General features: G+C 35.8%; 1 protein-coding gene across 3 annotated transcripts in view; it reads left to right on the top strand.

The window, feature by feature from the left end:
- The window catches only part of LOC116090633, a 109089-nt gene that overhangs the window by 66325 nt on the left and 18042 nt on the right, over positions 1–24722 (top strand). For all 3 annotated transcript variants that reach the window (XM_031371333.1, XM_031371335.1, XM_031371334.1), the window contains 9 exons: positions 1572–2536; positions 10629–10662; positions 11059–11131; positions 13565–13754; positions 15354–15537; positions 18766–18815; positions 19468–19585; positions 20659–20867; positions 23180–23402. In XM_031371333.1, coding sequence (XP_031227193.1) covers positions 1572–2536; positions 10629–10662; positions 11059–11131; positions 13565–13754; positions 15354–15537; positions 18766–18815; positions 19468–19585; positions 20659–20867; positions 23180–23402 — 2046 coding nt within the window. The remainder of the gene's footprint in view (positions 1–1571; positions 2537–10628; positions 10663–11058; positions 11132–13564; positions 13755–15353; positions 15538–18765; positions 18816–19467; positions 19586–20658; positions 20868–23179; positions 23403–24722) is intronic.

Genomic DNA, 24722 nt, shown 5'->3' with positions numbered 1-24722 from the left:
AAATATCTAATAAAAATTAAAAAAAAAAAAGAAGAAGAAGAAGCTCTGCCTAGGCCTCACAAATATAGATGCGGATGGTTGCAGGTGTTTGCAACCCCATAGAAAGAACAACAATATCAACTAACCAGACTCCCTAGTGCTCTCAGGGACTAAACCACCAACAAAAGAGTACACATAGAGGGACCAATGGCTCCAGCTGCATATATAGCAGAGGATTACCTTACCTGGCATCAATGGGAGGAGAGGCCCTTGGTCCTGTGAAGGCTCAATGCCCTAGGATAGGGTGTTGAGGCAGGAGTGAGTGGGTGGGTGGGAAAACACTCTCATAGAGGCAGCAGTGAGGGGACTGGATGGGGAGTTTGTGGAGGGGAGACTGGGAAGGGGTACAACATTTGAAATGTAAATAAATAAAATAATCAAATAAAAAAAGGAATCTAATGAGAATATTATGGGTCAAAAGAAATGATTGAGGGAGGATATAAAGTATATTTATGTTTGAGAATTGTAAGAAATATCCCCAGCCAATCAATTCCACTTGTTCTTTTATCTCATTAAATTTCTGTGTTATGCTCAAAATACTATAACTTATAGTAGTAACATAATTTCACATATTTTTAAGACAAGTGTTTATACTTCTATACTCTTTTATTTCTACCCTTAAATCAGCCATTTCTTCTATATGGTTTTATTTGTGATTTTATTTGTACACGTGGTTTCATCACATTAACACATTAAATTTTTGGCTATAAGTTTGAGGTAAAACTCCAAAATAAAAGGATTAATTGTAGTGTCTGTAGAATTAAGGACAAAAAAATATCCAGAGGCATTTTCAGCTCCCAAACTTTCTCAAAGAACATCAAATTGCTTTGTCAGCTGCACTGTTTAATTAAGTGGATAATTTGGTGAATTTTATAGATGGATTCTGAAGCTAACATAAGTGATAATATTTCTTCTAGATATCAAATGTTATAGTGCATGAATGTGAAAATTTGAAATTATTATATTTCCCAAGTTATCATACATAATCTCTCTTAAGTTTCTCTATGTTCCGTAGGTTAGGGCATACCTGACTTTATTTTTGTGAGTACCTTTGGGTTTTGGTTATCATGAGATTCAAGTGACAGAGAAAGGATCATAAACGGCTCTGTGGGGGAAATACTTTAATACAGAGAGAGGAGACCCTCCTTTGTTGAAGAATAATCAAGTATCACAACTCTAAATGTAGCTTTTAATATTAAACATCTCTAGCGCAGTGCGTCTATTATATCAGTTACACAGGGGTTAGAAATATTAGTTACCATAGCACACACTGAGTTTTCTCTTTCATGTAAGGGAAAGCTCAAAAGAAGGAGAGTCCTATATAGTAGCAATTAAAAATAAAATATTTTCACTCAGAAATAAATGAAACACAATCTGCTATACTTTCCATTCTATATTTTGGGAAACTGAACACAAAAAGGTTTTATGAAGTAAATTTATATAACTCAACAGTCAACTCAAAAAGAATACTGGGAGGGGCTCTTTATAATGAAAAAGAAATGATAACCCTTAATATTCAACTCTTATTTAAGGTTGAAGCAACCAGGGAGAAACGTACAAGCAATGAAACAGAAGATGCGACTCAATCCTATGGCTGTGCATTAGTTGCCACTGCTCATGATGTTTCTACTGCTTCTGCTGTTGCTGCTATGGTTGCAGCAATTGTTGTTGCTGCAGCTGCTCCCACCGCTACAGTTGCTGCTGCTTCTGCTGCTGTAGCTGCAGTTGTCGCTGCTGCTGCTCCTGCTGCTGCTGCGGTTGCTTCTGCCATTGCGGCTGTTGATGCTCTTGCTGATGTTGCTCCTGGGGCTGCACTTGACAGTTCTGCATTACCTGTTGCTGCTGCGACTGCTGCCACTGCTGCTGCTGTTCCTGCTGCAGTTGCCGCCAGTGCCCCAGACACTGCCCCTGCTGTGGTTGCTGTTGCTGCTGCTGCGGCTGCTGCTGCGGTTGCAGTGACTTCGGTGGCTGCTGTTTCTCTCACTGCTGTTTCTGCTGCTTCTGTTGCTGCGGTGGTTGCTGTTGCTGTCACTACAGGAGCTGGTTCAGATGCTCCCACTGTTGCTCCTGCTGCTGCTGCTGTTGCTGCTGTTGCTGCTGCTACTGGTCCTGCAGCAGCTGCTGCTCTCGTGGCTTCTGTTGCTGCTGCTGCTGTCACTCCTTGTGCTAATCCAGTGTCAGCTGCAGCCCCTTCTACTGTTGCTGCTGCTACTGCTTCTGCTGCTGCTACTGCTGTTGTTGCTCATGCTGCTACTTTACCTATTGCAGCCGCTGCTGCAGCTGCAGCTGCTGCTTTTGCTGTTGTTGTCCCTACAGGAGCTAATGCTGCTGCTGCAGCTGTAGCTTCTTCTGATATTCCTATTGTTGCACCCATTGATGTTGCTGGTGCTGTTGGTGCTGATGCTGCTGCTACAAAAGGAAGACTCAGTCTACAAAGAAAGTATGTGGAGGAGGGAAAGCAACAGTCTTCTATTGAGGAAGCAGAGGAGCAAGATGGGTAAGACCAGGAAGATTTAATACTATTTAATACTAGGTATTGTTTCCGCCCTTTAAATAAATTATAATTTGTGAGAACTTCCATACTTAACAAATGTGGTTTATCTAGGGATAATCTTGAATGGACAGCCAAAAAAAAAAAAAAAAAAAAAAAAAAAAAAAACAACCAACCAACCACTATAGCAAAATATCTAACCATAAATAACAAAATTAGGTACCATCATTGTTTCCAATTAGTATTGACACATTTTGATTGAAAAATAATAAGGGCTGTCAAATTTAAGGAAAAATTATTTACAAACTAGTGTCTATATACTTCAGCAATGTAAATTGAATCGTGATTTAGTAGCAGCAATAAACATATTTCAAAAATATCACTTTATAGGTCTAACAATTTAACTTTTGGAAATGGGTTATTTCATAATAGAAAAACATTACTTTTAAACACAAGCACATACATGCTGACATTATATAGGATATATGCTAGGCTTAGTAGAAAAGTTGACATATGTGATACATATTAAACTCAGTTGAAGAATATTTAATATACCAACTTTGATTGTATATGTAGGTACATGTACATGAAGCAAGGGTATTTATTTAAGCATCATCAAATTATAGTTTTACTTAAAATAATCATTAGTAAGGAATTAAATTATTATGTACATATAAAAATATAGTATGTGAATATTTAAAGATGAGTTTTAATATATAGTGGACTCATTTTACAATTAAAATGTGCTAGAAACATTCATTTTAATAGTGTGTTTCAAGCAAATTTTGTTCTAATACCACAACATCTGGAGAACTGCAAAAGGAAGTTGCTTGCTAGAATGGAATTCTATTTCCTAATTTACAAGAACTATTAGTTATTAGATCCATCTGTTTCTTCCCATTGATTATGTGTTGATAATTAAAATCTAAAATTAGCCTTGGTGTTGCTTTGAGGATTGGATCCAGAGAAAAATGATGTGTCAACAAATGTTTCTGTTGTATGTTCTCTGTTGATATTCAGTGCCCTGCTTATGCTTTGGAGTTTACTATCAGATATCAGAGTGTTGTGCTCATTTTCTTTGGTTTCTATGCAGTTAGCAGATAGATATCCATGCTTTTTAATCTTAGTCCATGTGTTCCTTTACCAGTAAGGTTTATTTGTTGGAGTCTTCAGATAATTGGATATACTTTTTTTTTAAAGCACTAAGCCAATCTAGGTATCTTTACTAGCATTTGAGGCTCATTATTTGGGATTATTATGTTTACTGATGACTGAAATCTCATTGTATGATTTTCTGGTGTGTTGCATTATCATCGGTTTCCTTCACTGACTGTCTCCAGTCAGTAGCAAGAGCTGTGCTGATTTCTCTTGGGACTCTTTATTTTCCTCCATGTAGAGTATTTCTTTAACTATCTTCTGCTGTGTTGGAGCTAGTGATAATGAACTGTTTTGTATTTGTCTTGAAACATCCTATTAACTGTAGATTTAAATTTTTTTTCTTGATAAAACAATCTTAGTTAAAAGTTAGTTTCATGTCATGAAATATCTCATGTTTCACATCTAATTGAAGAGGAATCAAATGACTCTCCCTATTTCTTTCTTCCCTCTGGGCCCATTCAGATATCCTACCAAGAGCTTCCCTGCCATATCTCTGGCATTCATAAGTTGATGGCCTCTTTTTTCTTTGGTTAGTTGTGTGTGTGTGTGTGTGTGTGTGTGTGTGTGTGTGTGTGTGTGTGTAGTGAATACAGTTTCCTTATTCTGTGTTTGCTTTTTGTATTGTGTGATTTCAGTTCTGACTACCCAGCATTGGACAACCAAAAGGAGGAGGAAAATTAGTTTCTACCTACTTATTGTTGGTAGAAGCTAATTCTCCTCCTCCCAACAGCCATTAGTTGTCTCTAGGTTTTTGTTGTTGTTATTGTTGTTGTTGGTTGGTTTCCTTTTGTGTAGGTGTGAGACACTGGGAAATTTTCCCTCTCCACCATAATATCATTGGATATTTCCAGCATTCCAATATCCAATGATATTTCCAGCATTCCTGACTGATTTATCCAAGACATTTCTAGAAGACTGTTTGACAGAAGAACCCCTGGTATTTTGGCTCTTAAAATTGATTTTCTCTCTCTCTCTCAAGTTGTTTCCTAAGCCACAGATACAGGAATTATGATGTAGATGTGTCTACTGAAGTTGGGCTCCACCAAACCTATTGATGCATACATTGTGTCTAGTTGGTTTTCTGTGATGGTCTTTTTATTTTGTAATGAGAAGTTTCTTTGATGAGGGGGAGAAGCTAAACTTATCTGTGGGTTAGGGATAAAATAGAATGTTGTGAGGAATTGTGCTGGCCTAGGTAAGTGGCAGCAGTATTTGGTTTTCTAAGTTCTATGACTTCACTAGTTTCAGGAAACTGATTAGATTTCCAGGAACAGGTATGATTTCCCTCCTGCAGAATATATTATAAGTCTAGTAAGATAGTTGTTGGTTAATACTGGCATGTGAGTGGCACTTATTGCACACTAATGCATATCTTGAAATAGTGGTATTTATCATGGTTCGATAGGTGTTCTATCTAGGTAGGGCTGTTTAAGGGTTCACATCCGATGTGTTCTTGCAGTAATTCAGGAACCATGAAAATAAGATCACAGATGACTGTTGCTTCCTAGCAACATGTGAATGTCACTTATAGCACACTTATCTTGAAGGGGTGGTATTTGCCATGGTTCACAGGTGTTGTAGCTGGCTAGAGCTGTTTAATGACTTCCATTCTTTGAGACCTTGTATACTATTTTCAGGAAACATGAAAGTTAAACCACAGAAAGCTGTTGTTTGCTAGCAAGATGTGAATGCCACTCATTGCACCCTTACGCATGCCTTTAAATTCTGGTATTTGTTGTGTTGTAGCTAGATAGGGTTGTAATTTGTTCCATCCTTTGGGTGTTTGCATATTAATTTCAGGAGCCATGAAAGGTAGACCACAGGAAGGAGTTTTCATGTCATATCCAGCTTAAATGATCTGGATCTTCTGTCCTAAGTGTAGGATGTCTTCTGCAATATGGGCCCACACTCAATTCTGTGAGACAACTAAAAACTACATCAATAACATATATTGAGCTTGGACTATCTAAACCAACCTAATGAAAGTAATGAAAGGAGAGTGCCTCATACCTAGTACTCAGGTTTTGGCTAATTTGTGGTTCCTATAAAGGAAATTGTCCACCCAAAGTGGCTTAACTTCTTTTAAAATATGTGACTTAATAAGACAACCTTTGGGTTATTTATTCCAGTCTGCCCTTCCCTGTAAGTATTGATGTCTTACCACTTTCAAAATGGCATCCCTCACCATTATTCCATTTCCAAACTTGAATAATGTTCACCCTCTATTCTTCACCTTGGCTCTCTCTCCCTGCTATTGCCCTATTATATTGTCTTCATTTTTTTTTTGTGGTTACATCGTGCTTTATTTGTACATCTTAATATCTATAGCTGGGAGCCATAGATGAGATAGGATATATGGGATTTATCTATCTGAATCTGGTTTATTTCACTGAATCTAAGCTTTTTGGGCCCATCTATTTAACTGCAAACCTTATTTGTCTTTAAGGTTGAATAGTACTTTATTGTTTTTGTACTAAAATTTCATTATCCATCCACCTGTTGAATGACATTTAGAATAAACCCAATCAAGAAGGTGAAAGACTTCAATAATAAAAAATATTTAAACCTTCAAAGAAAGAGATAGGAAAGACACTAGAAAACAGACATTAAGTGTTAGAATTAATAGTACAAAAATGATCAGTTTTACCAAAAGTTATTTGCAGAGTCAATCTAATCCAAATCAAACTCCCCATCTCATTTTTTACAAATACTAACGTAAGTTCATATGGAAGCACAAAAGGCCCCAGATATTTAAAATCTAGAACAAACAGAATAGTTCTGGAGGAATTACCATTGCAGATCTTAAGACATATTACAAACAAGCTGTTGTAATAAAAACATCTTACCATCACAGAATCGGGCAATCAGACCAGTGGAACAACTTTGAAGACCCAGGTAACTTTAGCCACTTAGTATTTGACAAAAATGACAAAACATAAGCTGGAGAAAGTAACCTGCAACAAATGATGCTGAGAAAACCGTATGTCTGAATGCAGAAGAATAAAACTCGATCCGTGTTTCTCACTTTGCATGCACACATACAAAACACAAAAACAAAAACAAAGCAAAACAAAAATCTCCAAGTTGATCAAAGACATAAATGTGAAAGCTGAATACTGAAACTGCTACAAAACAAAACAAAACAAGACATTGGTATTAACTATGCATGATATAGTTGTGGGAAAAACCTTTCTGACTAGCATTTCATTTGCCTAAGTATGAAGACCAAAATCTAACTTTATAAAATTTAAAAGTCTCTGCACAGCTAAAGAAACCATCAGCTTGGTAAAGAAGCCAACCGAATGGAAAAAAGTCTTTGACAGGTGTACATTTGGAAGAGAATTGAATAATATCCAGAATATATAAAAGTCATAAAAAAGAAAGAATCAAATTCCCAGAGGACCCATTTTTAAAAGTCAAATAAGCCTGAAGTCTAGAGAGTACTCAACAAAGAAAAGTATAATTAAAAAATATCTCAAAAATATTCATTATCCCTTACAACTAAGGAATGCAAATCAAAAGTGTGAGAGTCTCTGCAAACATCAAAACTAGCAGAGTAATAGTCCATGGAAACAAGAAGGAAATCTTGGAAGCTCTGGTAGAATACAACTCTAAAAACATCTGTTTAATGGCTGATTCTACTTCCTTCAGGGTTATTATAGGTCTAGACTGTTTACTTGATTTTGATTTAGCTTTCATAAGTGGTATCTATCAAATAAATCATCCATTTTGTTTAGATTTTCTAATTTTTGTAGAACAGGTTTTTGAACTAAGACCTAATGATTTTGTGGATTCCCTTGATGTCTTTTGCTATACTCTCTATTCATTTCTGATTTTGTTAATTTGGATATTCTTCCTATACCTTTTAGTTAGTTTGTCTATCTTGTTGATTTTCTCAAAGCACCAAATCTTTGTTTCTTTGATTCATTTTTTTTGCTATTTATTATGTATGTATGTATGTATGTATGTATGTATGTATGTATGTATTTAAAACTCCATATTTCATTCCCTTCCTGGTCCACACTCCACCTGTTCTACACCCCATACCTCCTCCCTACCCCTGTCTTCATGAGGATATCCTACCCCTACCCCCAACTAACCAGAACTCTAAACTCCCTGGGGCCTCCAGTCTCTTGAGGGTTAGGTGCATCTTCTGACTGAATCCAGACCTGGCAGTCCTCTGCTGTATATGTGTTGGTGGCCTCATATCAGGTGATGTATTCTGCCTGGTTGGTCATCCAGTGTTTGAAAGATTTCAGGGGTCCAGGCTAATTGAGACTGTTGGTCCTCCTACATGGTTGCCCTCCTCCTCAGCTTCTTCCAGTCTTTCCTTAATTCATCCACAGGGGTCAGCAGCTTCTGTCCATTGATTGGATGGAAATATCTGCATCTGACTCTTTTTTTCCCCTGCTTCTTGGGTTTTCCAGAATATGGTCTATTTGTATTCTCTTTATTTCTTTTTTGCTTTTAATTTCATCTCTGATTTTGATATTTTTCCTACCATCTACTTCTCCTGGGTGTGTTGGTTTCCTTTTGTTTTAGAGCTTTCATGTGTGTTATTAAGTCACTACTATGAGTTCTCTCTAATTTCTTTATGGAAGTACTTAGTATGAACTTTCTTGACTATACTCTGTTATTTCTTGGTTTATTTTCTGCCTGGAAGCCCTGTCCATTGGTAAGAGCCAGATATTGAAGTCTCCCACTATTATTTGGGGTTCAATATGTGACTTAAGATTTAGTAATGTTTCTTTTACAAATGTGGGTGTCCTTCAATTTGAGGCATAGATGTTCAGAATTGGGATATCATCTTGCTGTATTTTTCCTTTGATGAGTATGAACTGTCCTACATCTTTTTTGATTAATTTTGGTTGGAAGTATTTTATTAGATATTAGTTTAGCTACTTCAGCTTGTTTCTTGGGTCAGTTTGCATGGAAAACCTTTTACTAGTCCTTTACTTTGAGGTAATGTCTACCTTAGGTATTGAGATGTGTTTCTTATATGTATAGAACCATGGACATGTTTTCACATCCATTCTGATAGTCTGTCTTTTTTACAGGGGAATTGAGTCTGTTGGTATTGAGAGATATTAATGACTAATGATTGTTTGTTCATGTGTGTGTGTGTGTGTGTGTGTGTGTGTGCATGTTATATGTGTGTGTGTCCTTCCTTTTGGTTTTGTCAGTGTGAAACTATTTCTTGTGTTTTCATGGCATGTATAGTTAACCTCCTTAGGTTGGAGGTTTTGGTCTAGTATCTTCTGTAGAGCAGGATTTGTGGTTAGATATTGTTTAAATTTGGTTTTGTAGTGTAAAGACCATCCAGGCTTTTAGACTCTTTGCTTAGAATTTGGGTGTAATTCTTTTCTTTTTTAAAAGATATATATTTTTTATTTTATATAAGTACACTATAGCTGTCTTCATACACACCAGAAGAGGACATCAGATCCCATTATAGATGGTTGAGCCACCATGTGGTTGCTGGGAATTGAACTTAGAACCTCTAGAAGAGCAGTCAGTGCCTTTAACCACTGAGCCATCTTTCCAGTTCTGGGTATAATTCTAATATGTCTGTCTTTATATGTTACTTGGCCTTTTTTCCTTAAAGTTTTTAATATTCTTTCTTTTTTTCGTATATTTAGTTTTTGATTGTTATTTTTTGTTCTAATTTATTTGGTGTTCTGTAAGTTTCTTGTATGTTTAGAGGCAATCTCCATCTTTAGAATATTTTTCTTCTATGATTTTGCTGAAAATACTTTCTGGGCCGTTGAGCTGGAAATCTCTTTCCTTCTTCTATTCTTATTGTTCTTGGGTTTGATCTTTACATAGTTTTCCCAACTTTTGGATCCTTTGTGTCAGAAGCTTTTTAGCATTTCTTTTTTTTTTTTTTTTTTTTTTTTTTTTTGACTAAGGTATCAATTCCTTTCATTGTATCTTCCATGTCTGAGATTCTCTCTTCCATCTCTTGTATTCTGTTGGTGATGTTTGTGACTGAAGTTTTTTGTTTTCTTCCCTAGGTTTTCCATCTCCAGAATTCTCATAGTTTGTGTTTTCTTTATTTCTTTTATTTCCACTTTCAGTTTTTGAACAGTTTTATTTATTTCCTTCAAGTGTTTAATTGTATTTTCCTCTTTTTTTTTTCAGGGATTTATTTCCTCCTAAAGTCTTCTATCATCTACATAAGATTGGATTTAAGGTCATTTTCTTGTGTTTCAGATGTATTAGGAGATCCAGGACTTACTGGATAGCTGGGCTCTGATGATACCATATTTCTTGTTTCTGTTTCTTGTTGACTGTGTTCTTATGCTGGCCTTTAGTCATCTGAGTTTTGTGGTTATTATAGGTATGGATGCTGGCTTCTAAGTTGTCTTTGTTAGATCTCTCTCTCTCTCTCCTCTCTCTTCTCTCTCTCTCTCTCTCTCTCTCTCTCTCTCTCTCTCTCTCTCTCTCTCTCTCGCTCTCTCTCTGAATTTGGCTGTTTTCCCCCTTGGTTTCTGTTTCCTTTCTGTCTTCAGGCCTAAATGGTCTGACATTTTTGGTAAATAGCAAGTCTCCAGTCCAGTAGTATGTCTTCTCTGGGGGTTTTATGGCCTGAGTAGCCTCTGGGATTTTGGGTGCTAACCCTGCCTGTAGTGTGGCTGGGGTTCCTGATACCATAGTGACCTCCAGAAAAGTAGACAAAGTTTAGGTCCAGAAAATGGAGTCAGGCGCGTAGGGTGCAACTTAAGGCTTTTGGGTATATTTTAAGGGAACTTGACTGGCATGTACTTGGGACAGGTTCTTACCTGGTTGTTCCTGGTCCCTACAGACCTCAGAATGCTCACAGAGTTTGTGAACCAGAAAGTAAAGTGCAGGTGACAGGGTGAAGTTTACTACTGTTGTGTCTCTTTTGTTTTGTTGTTATCTGAAAATGTGTTTGTTTTTTTTTTTTTACTATTTGTAGGATCAAAAATACAATATCTACAGAAAAAATCCAGGTATTGTATAAAAAAGTATTTAATATATTTTATAAAAGACAACACTATTACAAAAATGTGATAAAAATTGTTTAAAAGGCAACATTAAAATGCTGGGTGTAATGACCCTCACATGGAATCTCAGCATTCAGAGGCTGGAGGCCTGCCATGAGCTCTTGACTAGCCTGAACTAATTTGTAAATTCTAGACAAGCCCAAGATACAGATAAAGAACATGCCTAGCAAAGAAAAGACTGAATGGAAAGAAAAATACACAATCTTTTATTCCTTAAAGATGGTTTCTTTGACTGTTTAATAAAATACCTTGGAAAATATCTATATTAGATAGGTAAATTTTATTCTGTTTACATCAAAGGGTAAATTACTACTTTTGTACTTAGCATTGTTTGTCCTATAGGTCCTAAAGCCAGGAAAAGACCTACATGATCCTAATGCCTTGACTCCAGTAACTGAATCATGCTCAGCAGAATGTGAGTTGCCAAATGAGAACACCTTGTTTTAATTAAGTGGCACAGAATAACACCACATGTGTATAAGGTCATTTATAAATTGCAATATTTAAGCACACATGCTTGGCACTGCCAATGGAACTGATAGTTCTTATGCTAGTAATATCAGCATTTTCTTTGAATTAAACTGAAAGGAAGGGTGCTATACACTCTTGGCCAAATTGTTGCAGTCATGGACATTGCATCCTTCTTGTTGACTCTGCTTTTTCCATGTGCCTTCACACTTATGAGGTCACATTACTATCATCTCCACATAGACTATAGCAGTAAGTCTAGAAACATTTTCCTTGATACCCAACCAGCTGAAACCTTCATCATATTTCTAGGTATTTCTATATTTTCAAAAAATTGGAAGTTTGATCATGTCTGTCTCTTGTTTAAAAATGAGTTGTCACTTAAATTTCTGGAATGTGAAACATTTCACTCCTCTAACTTTATCTTGTATCTTTGTTCCAGGTACTATCTTATATATAACTCTTGTGATAGGGCCTTTCATTTTTTATAGTTTAGTAAAGTATTAATGTATTTCAAAGTGCACAAGCTTACGGGTTTTGATGTATGTCTCACATTTAATCTCTACATCAATATAGTGAATATACAAATCTTAGTGTAGCTGTGAAGAGACTCCATGTCCAAAGCAACTTTTATAAAGAGCACATTTAATTGGGGCTGGCAAACAACTTCAGAATTTCAATCCATTATCATCATGACAGGGTCCAGGCAGACATGTTGCTGGAGAGGGAGCCAAGAGTTCTACATCTTAATTCAAAAGCAGTAAGGTGGTTTCCAAAAGAATTGGTGAAGTTTGAACATAGGACCTCAAAGCCCACCTGTACACTGACACATTTTCTCCAATAAGGACACATCTCCCAATAGTGCCAATTCCCATGGGCCCACCATATTCAAACAATTGCAACACATTATTTGCCATAGTTTTCTTACACTGTTTGTTGTCCTTTATTAGAACCAACTACCAAGAAAAAGAAATAAGTTTCTCATATCTCATTGAGGATACCCTATGACATCCAATTTAATAAATCAATATTTTCCCTAACTACATCCTAAATATTTGTCCTTACATGCATGGGTAATAATACTCCCTATTCCTCAACATAGAAACTTCTCCTTTCAATAGACAGAGAACCACAACCAATCAGAATGCATAGTTTCAGAACTCAGTCCCAAAGGTACATCTGTAAAATAATTCCTACATCTAAGGTACAGAGTGCATTGAGGAAGAAGGAACAGAAATAGTATAAGAGCCAAAGGAAGAGGTGTGTGTGTGGGGGGGGGATTGTTTCCTAGTTATGTTAGATGCTACATCCATAAAATCTCACTACTTGAGACATTACTAGAGTGAGATTTCAATGGAATTCTGTCATGAAACCTGGTGACCAGAGATTTCCCTGGTGTTTGCAGATAACATCCCTGTAGAACATTTTTGATTCTTCAGAGATGACAGCAAGAATACAACTGTAATCTTGATTGCAGTGATGGTATATCATGTGGCCTGGTTTAGGCTATAACTATCAGTTCAAATTTCTTTTATTGTTCCTTATTCTTTTGCATAGCTGTATAAGATCTTCCTAACATCTTGTGAATTATAAACTCATGCAGCCCAGCCAATAAGTATGCTTCCTGCCATTATGTGAACATTGTTGTAGCTCCATATAAATTTTTCAGGTGTTCCCCCTCCAGATTCAGGCATTTATTACCTGGCATATTTGTGGTCATTACTATGCTAAATATTTGAGGGATCACTTTGTAAATTCCTGTATTTTTCCGTCCTCTGGAATGTTTAATGCTGTTGGCCAGCCATCATTGTACCCTATGGAGCCCGAGAGACTGTTTGTGTGGAACCTAATACTGTGAAAATACTGCGGATTTCAATTCCAACCTCAGAGTTGTTTTGTTTGTGGGAGGCTCTTGCTATGTAGCTCCAGGTGACTACAAACTCAGAGTATTTCTACCTTACCTTCTTGCGTGCTGAGACTACATACAGGAAGTACCTAGTCTGTTCTTCATTACATTTTCTTTGTTTCTTAACCTTGAATGGCCCCTATTTCTCTACTGTAGATAGAAATAGATTGTTCAAACTTTAGCACATTCTCTGGATTGGTATGGATTCATTTTAATTTTATGTGGTACTTCCTGCTCTTTTTCTCTGGGAACACTTCCAGTGCATGGTACAAATTAACTCTATTAGTTGATAAGGAAACTCTATTACAATATATATTAGAAATCCTTATGGGCATTCCTGTCCTATCTACTGTACTTTAAGTTGACTAATATTAGAGATCTAATCTGTTCTTTTTTCAGAACTTAGTATGAAGCATCCTGTTTTACTATAGAATGTGCTTACATATTTATTTATGTGTTTTCTTCTTGATGCAGATCTTGGTAGCCCCTTAAAAAGTACACCTGCCTTTGATTCATATAAAGAGTTATTAGAGCTTAAAGAAATCAATGTTCAAATACTCACAGAAAAAAATAAAGTGGAAAATGAATTATCTGAAGTAAAAGAAGAGAACTTACAGTTAGAGAAAAAAATTGTAAGAAAGAATGAAAGAATCTGTACTCTCAGGTATAATACTTTAGAAACACTCTGTTTATACTGAAGATTGGAATGGCATTTTGGTGGTTTCTTAGTTTACTTCTGACACTTTGCAAGTGAAATACTCTTATTTCACTTATATGAAATACTCTTATTTACTCTTATTTACTTCTTAGGGAAAGAAGAAATTGTTAGAAATAATAAAACCACTATACAATCATTAATTCCTGAAATACATCTGTCTCATACATAGAAAACTGCATATATAAACCATTCATAATCCCACCACAATGTGCATATTCCCTACGCCATTGAAATATATGTATTTAACAAGTAGAACTTTATGGAGCATTTTGTTATACAAGTAATTCTATAATAACATCATTGAGATAAATAATTTTCTCGATTTCTTTCTTTTCTTTCTTTTTTTTTTTTCGAGACAGGGTTTCTCTGTATAGCCCTGGCTGTCCTGGAACTCTCTGTAGACCAGGCTGGTCTTGAACTCAGAAATTCACCTGTCTCTGCCTCCCAAGTGCTGGGATTAAAGGCATGTACCACCACTGCCCAGCTAATTTCCTCTATTTCTAATTGTCTATAATGATTATATTTGCCATGTAGAAATATGTTGAAAATTTTACAAACTTAAAAATTCTTTTGATGAATATTTCTGAACTGTTTTCAAGAAAACTCATCATCGTTCATAGAACAGATTATGAAGCAGTGTTTGAGTCAGTGTTCTATTTGTGTGAAGAGACATTATGAGAAAGCAAACATTATAAAAGGAAATATTTAATTTGGGGCTTGCTTACAATTTCAGAGGCTTAGTTCACTATCATTATGGCTTTGAACATGTTGGCCAGGAGCATGGTAGCACACAGACAGATGCTCAAGCAGTATTTGAGACTAGGCCTGGCATGAACATTTAAATCTTCAAAGTCTGCACCCTATGACACACTTCCTTCAACAAAGCCACACCTATTCCAACAAGGTCACATCTCCTAAGGCTTCTAATGCTTAAATAGCTCCATTTCCTGTTGACTAATGAGCTTATAGGGGCCATTCTTATTTAAGCCATCACTTGGGGTTACCTTAATCTGCTGACAAAATATAAAAATTAATATGCATTTGGGTTAAACTTTGTATCAAACCAATACATTACATGTAGCAGGTATCGTTGTACTTTTTAGTTATAGTCAAGCAATGGTTCAGATACCAACTAAATTATATCAATTCAGATGAAAAACAGTTATTGACTGGCAAGAAGCTTGTTCAACATTTGTTCAACACATAGATAATACTAATTTAGCTTCTATTCTTTAAAAAGCATATTGATCTTTATTATTGTGGTTACTATTGCTGTTTTAATTCTCTAAACAGGATTCTTATATTGTTCATAAAATACATAACAAACAACAAAGTAGAAATATGATAAAATAGATATACAAAAGGCATAATCATAAGTATTAGATTGTTTATCTTATTTATAAATTTTAGAACATGGACTATAAATGAAAATTGAGGGTACAAATTTTTGGAAGTGTTATAAGCAATGCATAAGAAGCCAATTCACAAAATGAACATTTTACTTTCTGAGAAAAGTGATTCTAATTTTAGCTTATTTAACTACAGATCAATCATAAAAGAACAAGTGGAGAAAAAAAGAAATGTAATTTGTGCTTATAATGAAGTTGTAGAGGAACTGAGAGATAAAGAAGTGATGATTCAGAGAAGAGGAGAACAATACAACAGACAAGTTACAGAGACACAAGAGCTTGAAATAAGTCTGAAGACAAGAGATGTGGAGTTGAAGCAGGTAGTTTAATCTTTAATAAAAATAGCACTTTGACTTTCCCTTTGATTTAATTGTACTTCATTTCATAACAAATAAGAGATCTGAGATATGCTTACATTTTCAATAACATTTCTGTGCAAATTTCACTAGCATATGCATAGATAACCTTGGCAAATGCACCACATTAGAATTAGAATGCTATGCAATCTCATGATAAAATCATTGTATGTGCATTCTGCTTTTGACCAAATCATTGTTATTTGACAAATGATTGTTTTATTTAGAATTGGACCCAGATTTTATTTTGTTATAAATTATGATATTTAATCTAAAATTATCATTTTAAAGTGTGTTGTCTAATAGGTGTTTGGTATATGATTTGACAATGGGGTTTACAATGAATGAGGAGAATACAGGGACAGCCTATATAATAGTAGAACATGTGAACTAAACATATGACAGAGGGATAGTATATTGAACTTATTAGGAATTCAAAAATTTAACACCAAAATTTTTGAGATGGGCAAGTGACCCTCACAAGAAGCATGCAATTTTCAGGGAAGTATTGTTTTTGATAGTTGATATCTAGCTCCCTAAGTTGTAACACATGTAGTTTAAAATAATGAGATAAAGTTAACTATCTAGGGGAACTAGTTTAAGTTGCATGAACACCTGGAGATGTATCCTGAGTCACAATTCCAGTGGTATGAAAATGAATCTACTTAGACTTAGTTAACTGGTGTGCTGCCTTCTCAAAAGGCCTAATTCTATTTTTAAATAAACTGTGTTAGTAATATGAGTGTTAAATCAAATATATGTTACATTGAATACATTTACCATTATGTCACATGAACATAAAAATATGTGTATTACATTGTCAGGAACCATCACAGGATAAGCTAATTACGAGCAGGTGATTTTTCCTGAGATGGTCTCTTTGAATTATACTCTGAAACAGATTTGTTTTATAGGCAAGGCCTAAGAAAATGCATTTTAAGAGAGTCCTTGAAACTGCCTGCAGTTTCATGAACTGGGTTCTCTCAGCCAGGAGGGAATAAAGGACCTGAAATAGAGGGTTTGAAATGCAAAGAGAAAACAGGAAGCCAAGTTGAATCCCAATCAAGGCTCCACTTTACTCAGAATAAGCCAGGGTTTTTATAGTCACAGGAGAAACGGAAACCAAGTCTCTAGATTATACTGCAAAGAAAGTTCAGGTGCCAAAGTCCCCAGGTTCAGAAGATCTTCAGGAGGTGGGCATACTCAGGCGGCTTTTTCAAAGATGAACCGACAGTCAACAGAGAGCATCTGTCTTAGCTCCCAGGTATTAGCCCCCAAGCAGAGGCTGCCAGAAGTCCAAAGGCTGAAGTGAAGAGGGAAGGTAACAATTCCTGATATATACGTAACCAGACTTTCTACTACGCAGAGCATATTCCAAGAGGTTGTAAAACAATTAACCAAAGGTCATAAAATGGGAACTAATGATTTATTATAGGTGCTAGGACAGAAGATAAAATATTGACTGGGTTTATCTGTACAAAACATCACTAATAACTTAATTATGGTTTTTAATTTTCAATGAACCTGTGGAGCTGTGATAGGTGATGGATATTTATCCAGATAATTACTCCTAATTGATATGCTTGTAAACATTCTCTGTGGTAAACTTCTATTTCAATTTATGATTTGACTTTATGTGTGAACTTGTGATGAAATTCTTAACATGTGATCATGCATTCTGAAAGATGTATAAGTACTGAGGACAAAGAGATGAGATGAAGAGATTTTCCCTTATCCCCTTTTTTGCATTTATTCAGCCTTTCTCCCTTTTTCTTAGACAGCTTTCATAGAAAACTTTTTACAACTTAGTAATAAATGTTATAATCCCTTTTCAAAGTGTCCCTTTTTTTCCTGTGACTTCTGAGTAGCAGGCTTAAAGCTAGAACCAAGCAGTTCCTGCTGAGAGATAGAACAAAGGCCACATTACTTAATCTTCCACTGTTAGGCTACAGGTGTCACTTGCCTAAGCCAGCAGCTTTTACCCTCAGAAAGAGCAAGAAAGTTTTTAGGACTTTTCAGAAGTTATCATCAGTGTTTCAGTATACTTAGAGAGCTAGAACATTCAGAGACCCTCAGACTTTAAAGCCACACCAGAGTTCTATTCTGTGCACCCAGCTCTACCCTCTCCAGGCCAGAAGGCTCCCAGGATTACATAGTTCACCTTCCAAGTGTTGCAGAGCATTACATTTTGTTATCATGTATATTTTACTGATTGGAAAAAAAAAAGATTTGGGGATGTTAACATGTTTCAGAACAAACATCATGTAGTACTAAACTGTGATTAATGCCCACACATTTACATTTGGGCACCTGTGCTGAAACTGCCCAACCTGTTGCTCACACTTTAATAAAATATCTGATTATAGCTAAAAAAATCTCATGTCAGGGGCTAGGAAGACAGCACAGTAGGCAAAGCATTTGCAAGGGAAGCAGAAAGACTCTTGTTCATTACCCTGAACCTATCTAAAAATAGGCATGATTGTGTATGCTTCTTGTTACAGCTCTTGGGAGACAGAGCTGGATGACTCAATGGGTTCACTTCAAGCCAGCCTATCCTATTTGTTTCATTCCATACTTAACATCAAGAAAGAAAAAACAAACAAAGAAACAAACAAACCAATAGTACCTAAAGAACACTGCAGGTTGTCTTCTGGTGCAACAGTGCTCTTACACACACACACACACACACACACAGGCTCCCATGCACACATACATGCACATGTACACATACACACATAGAGAAGCATACATATACAATGTTATTTCAATATTTACTATTACTAGCACAGCTTTTGTCAGATAGATAGATAGATAGAATGAAAGAAAATTTTTATATTAAAATAACTATGATCTTTGTAAACCAAAAATCACAACAACCATAAAGACCTTTCCTTTTCATTTTTGTCAGCTTCAATATTTGATAAAGCAAAAATGGAAATACAAATGTGATGTATTTCATCCCCATAGCAGCATCAGTTCACTTTTTATGAAGGATAAGGGAATATTACATCCTTCTCAGTGGGCTGTGAGAATCCTGTTGCAACAACTAAATTAAGCTTGCAGTAATAACATCAAAGCAGCCATAAAGTATGCATATAAAAGGTTCTGCTTGTGTTCTTATAAAAGATTCAGTACATAAATGGATCAATTGGTATCAAAACATTACTAAAACTATTTTTATCTTTCATTTAGCTACAAAAAGAAAAAGAACAGGCACAGAGGATGGAAGATCACCTACAAATGTAATCTTTAAATCAGCATACTTATGTAGCAAATAAGTAACAGAATTATCAAAGTTATGATAATGTGGAAAACACTGTAAAAATTGTTATATGTTTCTTGAAATATACAACACACAGTTTGAGAAATAACTCACAAGTATATCATGGCTCTGCATGCATGAGGGATATTATTTCCCAAACAATATTAACAAAAAGGAAAAGAAAAATACATGATTATTCATGTACTTACATCTTGCTCATTCTTTTAAGGCCCCATAAATGATAGATTTTTTGTATTATTTGCATTTAACATATTTAATTTAAACAGTTATGTGTATACACAAATATACTGTTCTTGGCATGTTTATGTGTGAGAGAGTTAGAGATAGGAAATAAATCTGTGAAAGTGAATAAAGAGTTCTAATGGAAAGTAAGAAGAGATTAGTTTGAATAGATGATACAAGGAAACTATAGAGGAGAAGGAATGCAGGAAGAGGGGGAGGGGCAGGAGATGGTTGTTGAATGGCAGAATGAGAACACAATATAAAATATACCTCTGTGAAAATATCACAGTGAAGCATAATGCATGATAACCACAATGTAAAATGTATCAATAATGTGACATTTCAAACTTGGTATGTGAGCAAATTTATTTCTAAAATATGCCTTTCAGATTGGAACTAGAAAATACCTCATTAATAGCAACAGTCAAGAAGCAGAAGGAGGAAATTGAACATCTTCAGAGACATGTGCAAAACCCGCACAAAAACCTGGTACAGAGTCCCAATTTTGTAAGTCAGTTTCACATTAGTACTTTTCTCTGGCAATAAAATGTCAGAATATTTTTTAAAATGTATGAAATGTCCCATTGGAAATAGATTTTATTGTTTAATAATTTTGTGCATGCATATAATGTGCTTTAATCAAGTCTACCTCCTAATTCCTACACTTAAATCCTCTCACCACTATTCTCTCTTAGCTATATAATCCACTTATGATTATTTTACCTTTAATTTTAACTAAAGCCTTATTCTATACAATTTGTAATACAGATGCATACCCTTTTGGCACTGCAGACTGTCCAATTTTCTGGAAACTTATTACTTATTTTTTAAAAGAATTATTTATTTATTATATGTAAGTACACTGTAGCTGTCTTCATATACCCCAGAAGAGGGAATTGGATCTCATTACAGATGGTTATGAGCCACCATGTAGTTGCTGGGATTTGAACTCAGGACCTTTGGAAGAGCAGTCAGTGCTCTTAACTGCTGGGTCATCTCTCCAGCCCCTATTATTACTTATTCTAACTATAGGAAAACATGTACAACCATACTGGCAATAAACCTACCATAGGGGTACAATACCTAAGGCTCAGCATTGGGTCAATGAGCCAACAAACCCACCCTTAATGCAGAGGACCCTCCTGCGAACACTGATGGCTGGGTACAATCCCAACCCCATCCCTCAGCTGGCAGGATGTGAATGGGCGAGAGACTACCTATGGAGAAATTTGACTCACTGAGCAATTACTAATTTCTCTTTGAATTAACTAATTCTGTTGGATGAAATTGATGAGGGTAATAGTGTAGCTAGGGTGTAGTGTGTACTGTTAGCAAGGTGCCAGCCAAAGTGAGGGTTCAGTACTACATAAATGATGGATCAGTTTTTATAATACAAATTTAATTCTGCTTACATGGGTGGTAAATATTTTAAGCAGTGGCGCATTTTTCCACATTTAAAAATTGCTGTCAGAATCATTCCCTCAACATTGAAAAAATCAAATGTGAAAAGAAAACATATCAAATATACTACAATTATTTGAATTAAATGTCCTCTAAATATAAATTTCAATTTTCTGTAGACAGAGACAGCTGCTCAGAAAAATCGGGACATATGGAATAATAACACTACAGTAATAACTGAAATGGAAAACATAATCAAAAATCTGAAGTCTGAAGTCTCCAATGTTAAAATTTCCAAAGAGTTCAGCAAAAAAGAACTGGAAAAGTATAAGCGATTCTATCTAGAAGAACTAAGAAATAAAAACTTTTTATTACATGAACTAAACAGGTGAGTGAAAGCAAATGTCACAAGAGAAACATTCACTGATAATACTAAATTGTATGGAATGTGATTTGAGATTTGTGGGACACAAAAGCAATCTGGAAAATATGTTTTGGGAGTGTTATATTGCAAGATGGATTCACTTATAAAATGCCATTCTAGGCATAATTTTTTTAAAAATTTTTATTAGTTATTTTCTTTATTTACATGTCATATGGTTTCTCCTTTCCCAGTTTCCCCTCCAAAAAACAAACAAACAAACAAACAAAAACAACAAGAACAAACCCCTGTTACCTCCACCCTCCCCATGCTTGCCACCCTAGCCTCTCCCACTTACTGGCCTGGCATTGCCCGACACTGGGGCACAGATATAATTTTTTTACCTTCCTTCTTTTAGTGATACTTGGCTTTTTTCCTCATTAACATTTTCATAGAGTTAACCTGATCATTCAGAATTTCAGCCACTTGTTTCTAAATGTTTCTAATTAGATGCAGCCATGTAGGTATAAAATTGCCCATCAACATAAAGAAACAAGACACATACACAGAATGGAGTCAGCAGCTTGTACTGAGATCTGCTTGGCTTGTTTTAATACAATTTGTTTTAATACAAATTAGGAAAAGTGACCCAGGCAGCTAGAAAATAGAGAACAGTATGTGGACACATGCAGGAAAGGGAGAAAAGCAAAGTTGTCAGTCTGCACATACTTTTCATTCTTTCTAGTTCAGAAAGTGATACTATCCCTGTGAGTCTCCCATGGAACTGGGACACTGGCATCTTTGACAGGGCTGTACTCATGCCAAAAACTTACAGTTAGAGTTAGGGTTAGAGCTAGGATTAGTGTTAGGGCTAGGGTTACAGTTAGGATTAGAGATTCACTTACTCAGGCTTCTGTCCTGCACTTTCAACAAGGTTATATTTATATATTTATGCATATGTGTGTCTGTGTGTGAGTGCCTGTGTGTGTGTGTGTGTATGTGTGTGTGTGTGTGTGTGTGTGTGTGTGTGTGTGTAAAAAGAAGTCATTAAGGAAGAGTGCTAGGCATGGGCTTTGGAAATATTGGAGAGAGAACAGGGAAGTGTGGAAGTGGTGTAATTAAATTTTAATTGAGTTTCAGGAATGACTTGAGACAGGGTCTCACTCTGAAGCTCTAGCTGTCCTGGAACTTAGTATAGACCAGATTGGCCTCAAAAAACTCACTGAGATCTGCTTGCACTCACCTCCATTGTGCTGAGGTTAAAGGCATGTGCACCATACTTGGCCATTATATCTTAATTTTAAAAAAAATAGTAACTTTTTAAAAGTTTTGCTGATTAGGAAGTGAGTAAAACTGAAACTCCAGGGGACAAGTGCTGTTTATTCTCTTGGAACCTGATACGTTCACTTTTCTCCCTTCTTAGCTTAGTGTATAACTACACTCTCAGTGTTATTACCATTAGTAACTCTTTTGTAGCAAAACGGTAATGTAGAATGTTTATATGCCTATGTACTTAGAATGGAGAAAAGAAAACCCCTCCTGTTCCTAGCCCTACCCATTCCCAGTACACCCATGAAATCTATTTTATTTCCTCTTGCAGAGAGATTCCTTGAGCATTCCTTGTTAGTTATCCTCTCTGGTCCTATGCTACCATGTCTAACGATGCAAGCACTTTACCTGAAGGGCCATCTTCCTATACCTAGAGTCTATGTCTTCTTTTAGAATAACTTTAAACATATATTGTGAGCAATAAGTACAATTTGACATAGTTTTCAAGCTTGACCAATATAGATGCAGATGCTCACAGCCAACCATCAGACAGAGCATGGGGACCCTAATGGAGTAGTTAAGGGAACAACTGAAAGAGCTGAAGAGGTTAGCAACCCCATAGAAAGAACAGCAATATCAATAAACCAGACCACCCCCCCCAGAACTCCCAGGGATTAAACCACCAACCAAGGAAGTACACATGGAGGGGCCCATGGCTTCAGTTGCATATCTAGCAGAGGATTGCCTTACCTGGCATGAGTGAGAGGAGAGGCCCTTGGTCCTGTAGAGACTCAAAATGCCCCAATGTAGGGGAATGTTAGGGCAATGAGGTGGAAGTGGGTGGAGGAGCACCAACAGAGAAGCAGGTGGGGTGTGATGGGATAAGGGAGTTTGTTGAGAGGAAGCCAGGAAGGGGGATAACATTTGATATGTAAATAAAAAAATAATCAATAATAAAAGAAGATTATTTTCAAAGCCAATTTTATTATTGTGACAGAATTTTTACTGAAAGTTATTTAGGATTTTTTCCCATGACTAGTACTCCATATTTATCTCTTTGTTCTCACCAGGACTAATGAAAGTCGAGAACAATCCCATACAGAACTTCACATGAAATTTCAGCAAAACATTTCTTCATCAAACACCCTGAATACAAGGCTTGTCCATGAATGTTCCTGTGTGGAAAAACCCGACAAACTGGAAAACAAAGATTTCCTTCCAGGAGAAAATTTGGTATTGCCTTCCTCAAGCACAGAATCAACTGATGATTGCATGGTACACTACCCATGGACGGTGTGTTTGAGTAATATATTTTCCTTTGAGGTTCATACTTGTGACATAATTCTTATTTTAAAGTTGATATACAATTTATTTATTTGACTTATGCATGGAAAGGTAAGGTTCTAGAAATATGTATTAGTAATTAGAGACAACCAATTTGGCATTTTTGTTGAATTTTATTTTTCCATTTATTAAACATAGATGCTTTCCTCATACATATAGTTTGAACACAGTTTCCTGCTCTCTGTATTATTCCCTGTCCCTCCTCAATGCCCAGGGGGCCTACAGTAGTGTGCACCAGGCCCTTTGCATATATATACTACAACTTTCAGTTTGGTAATTTTATGGGACTCATGATTGTGTAAATGAATAGGTCCTGATTCTTGTGCCTTATCTTGAGGCTGTTCTATTTTTCTAATGAGAGACAGAAAAGGAGTGGATCAGGGTTGGAAAATTTATAGTTTTTATGGTAGTTCTCAAACTCTTATTTTCACAACATAGAAATTTACCTTGATTGAGTAAATATGATCAAACAGTTACATTTTAAATTTTGTCACATGACATTTTAGCATTTGAATATGGCTACAGATTTTAGCCTGCCTGTGGACAGGCCAAGCTTCTGTGCTGTTGTTGTGCCTTTGCTAAATATGACAAGACTTTTAAGGGTTTCTACCAATTCCCAAGTTTGTTACACAGAATCATAAGTGAGTGATTAACATTTAAATACCTGTGGAGTATCTAAGTTGTAAGGGCATCTAAAAGAAACTCTTGCTATGCATTAAACAAACCTAAAAGACAAAAATATAGTAACTTCTGGCCATATTTAAAATATTTCATTAATTTAAAAAGAGAAAATTCTTTTGTCATTTAACTTGTATAAATTTAAGTATGTTTATTGCTGCAGTGATTATTGCAATTATAATAATTGTAGATAGTAGTCTTAGAAAATATTTTAATTTTCCAAATAAAGCTCACTTATGCCTCTCTATCATGTCTTCCTTGAATGATTGAGGGCTAAGGCAACAATGATACAAATAGCGTCAAACAGCACCCATCACAGGTATCATTTGGTACATCTATCTGGAGATGTGTGTGAAAGCATGCATTTCCCTGTCTCTGGGTACACATAAAATCAGCTTCCCCATTAAACCGTGAGACTGAATTCATAGTCAGAAATCTCTTCTGTATGATTTGCAGTGTGAACAGAGTAAGATTTCATAATTATTGACACTGAATGAACTACTTATTTATAGATTTATCATTTTGACACATAGATTTTATTAAAAAAGTATTCATTTGAGTGAAATTTAAACACATACTCACATCATTATT

Source organism: Mastomys coucha, unplaced genomic scaffold (assembly GCF_008632895.1).
Source record: "Mastomys coucha isolate ucsf_1 unplaced genomic scaffold, UCSF_Mcou_1 pScaffold15, whole genome shotgun sequence".
Taxonomy (NCBI): domain Eukaryota; kingdom Metazoa; phylum Chordata; class Mammalia; order Rodentia; family Muridae; genus Mastomys; species Mastomys coucha.
The sequence above is the reverse complement of the archived record's forward strand: the minus strand, read 5'-3'. Positions and strand labels throughout refer to the sequence as shown.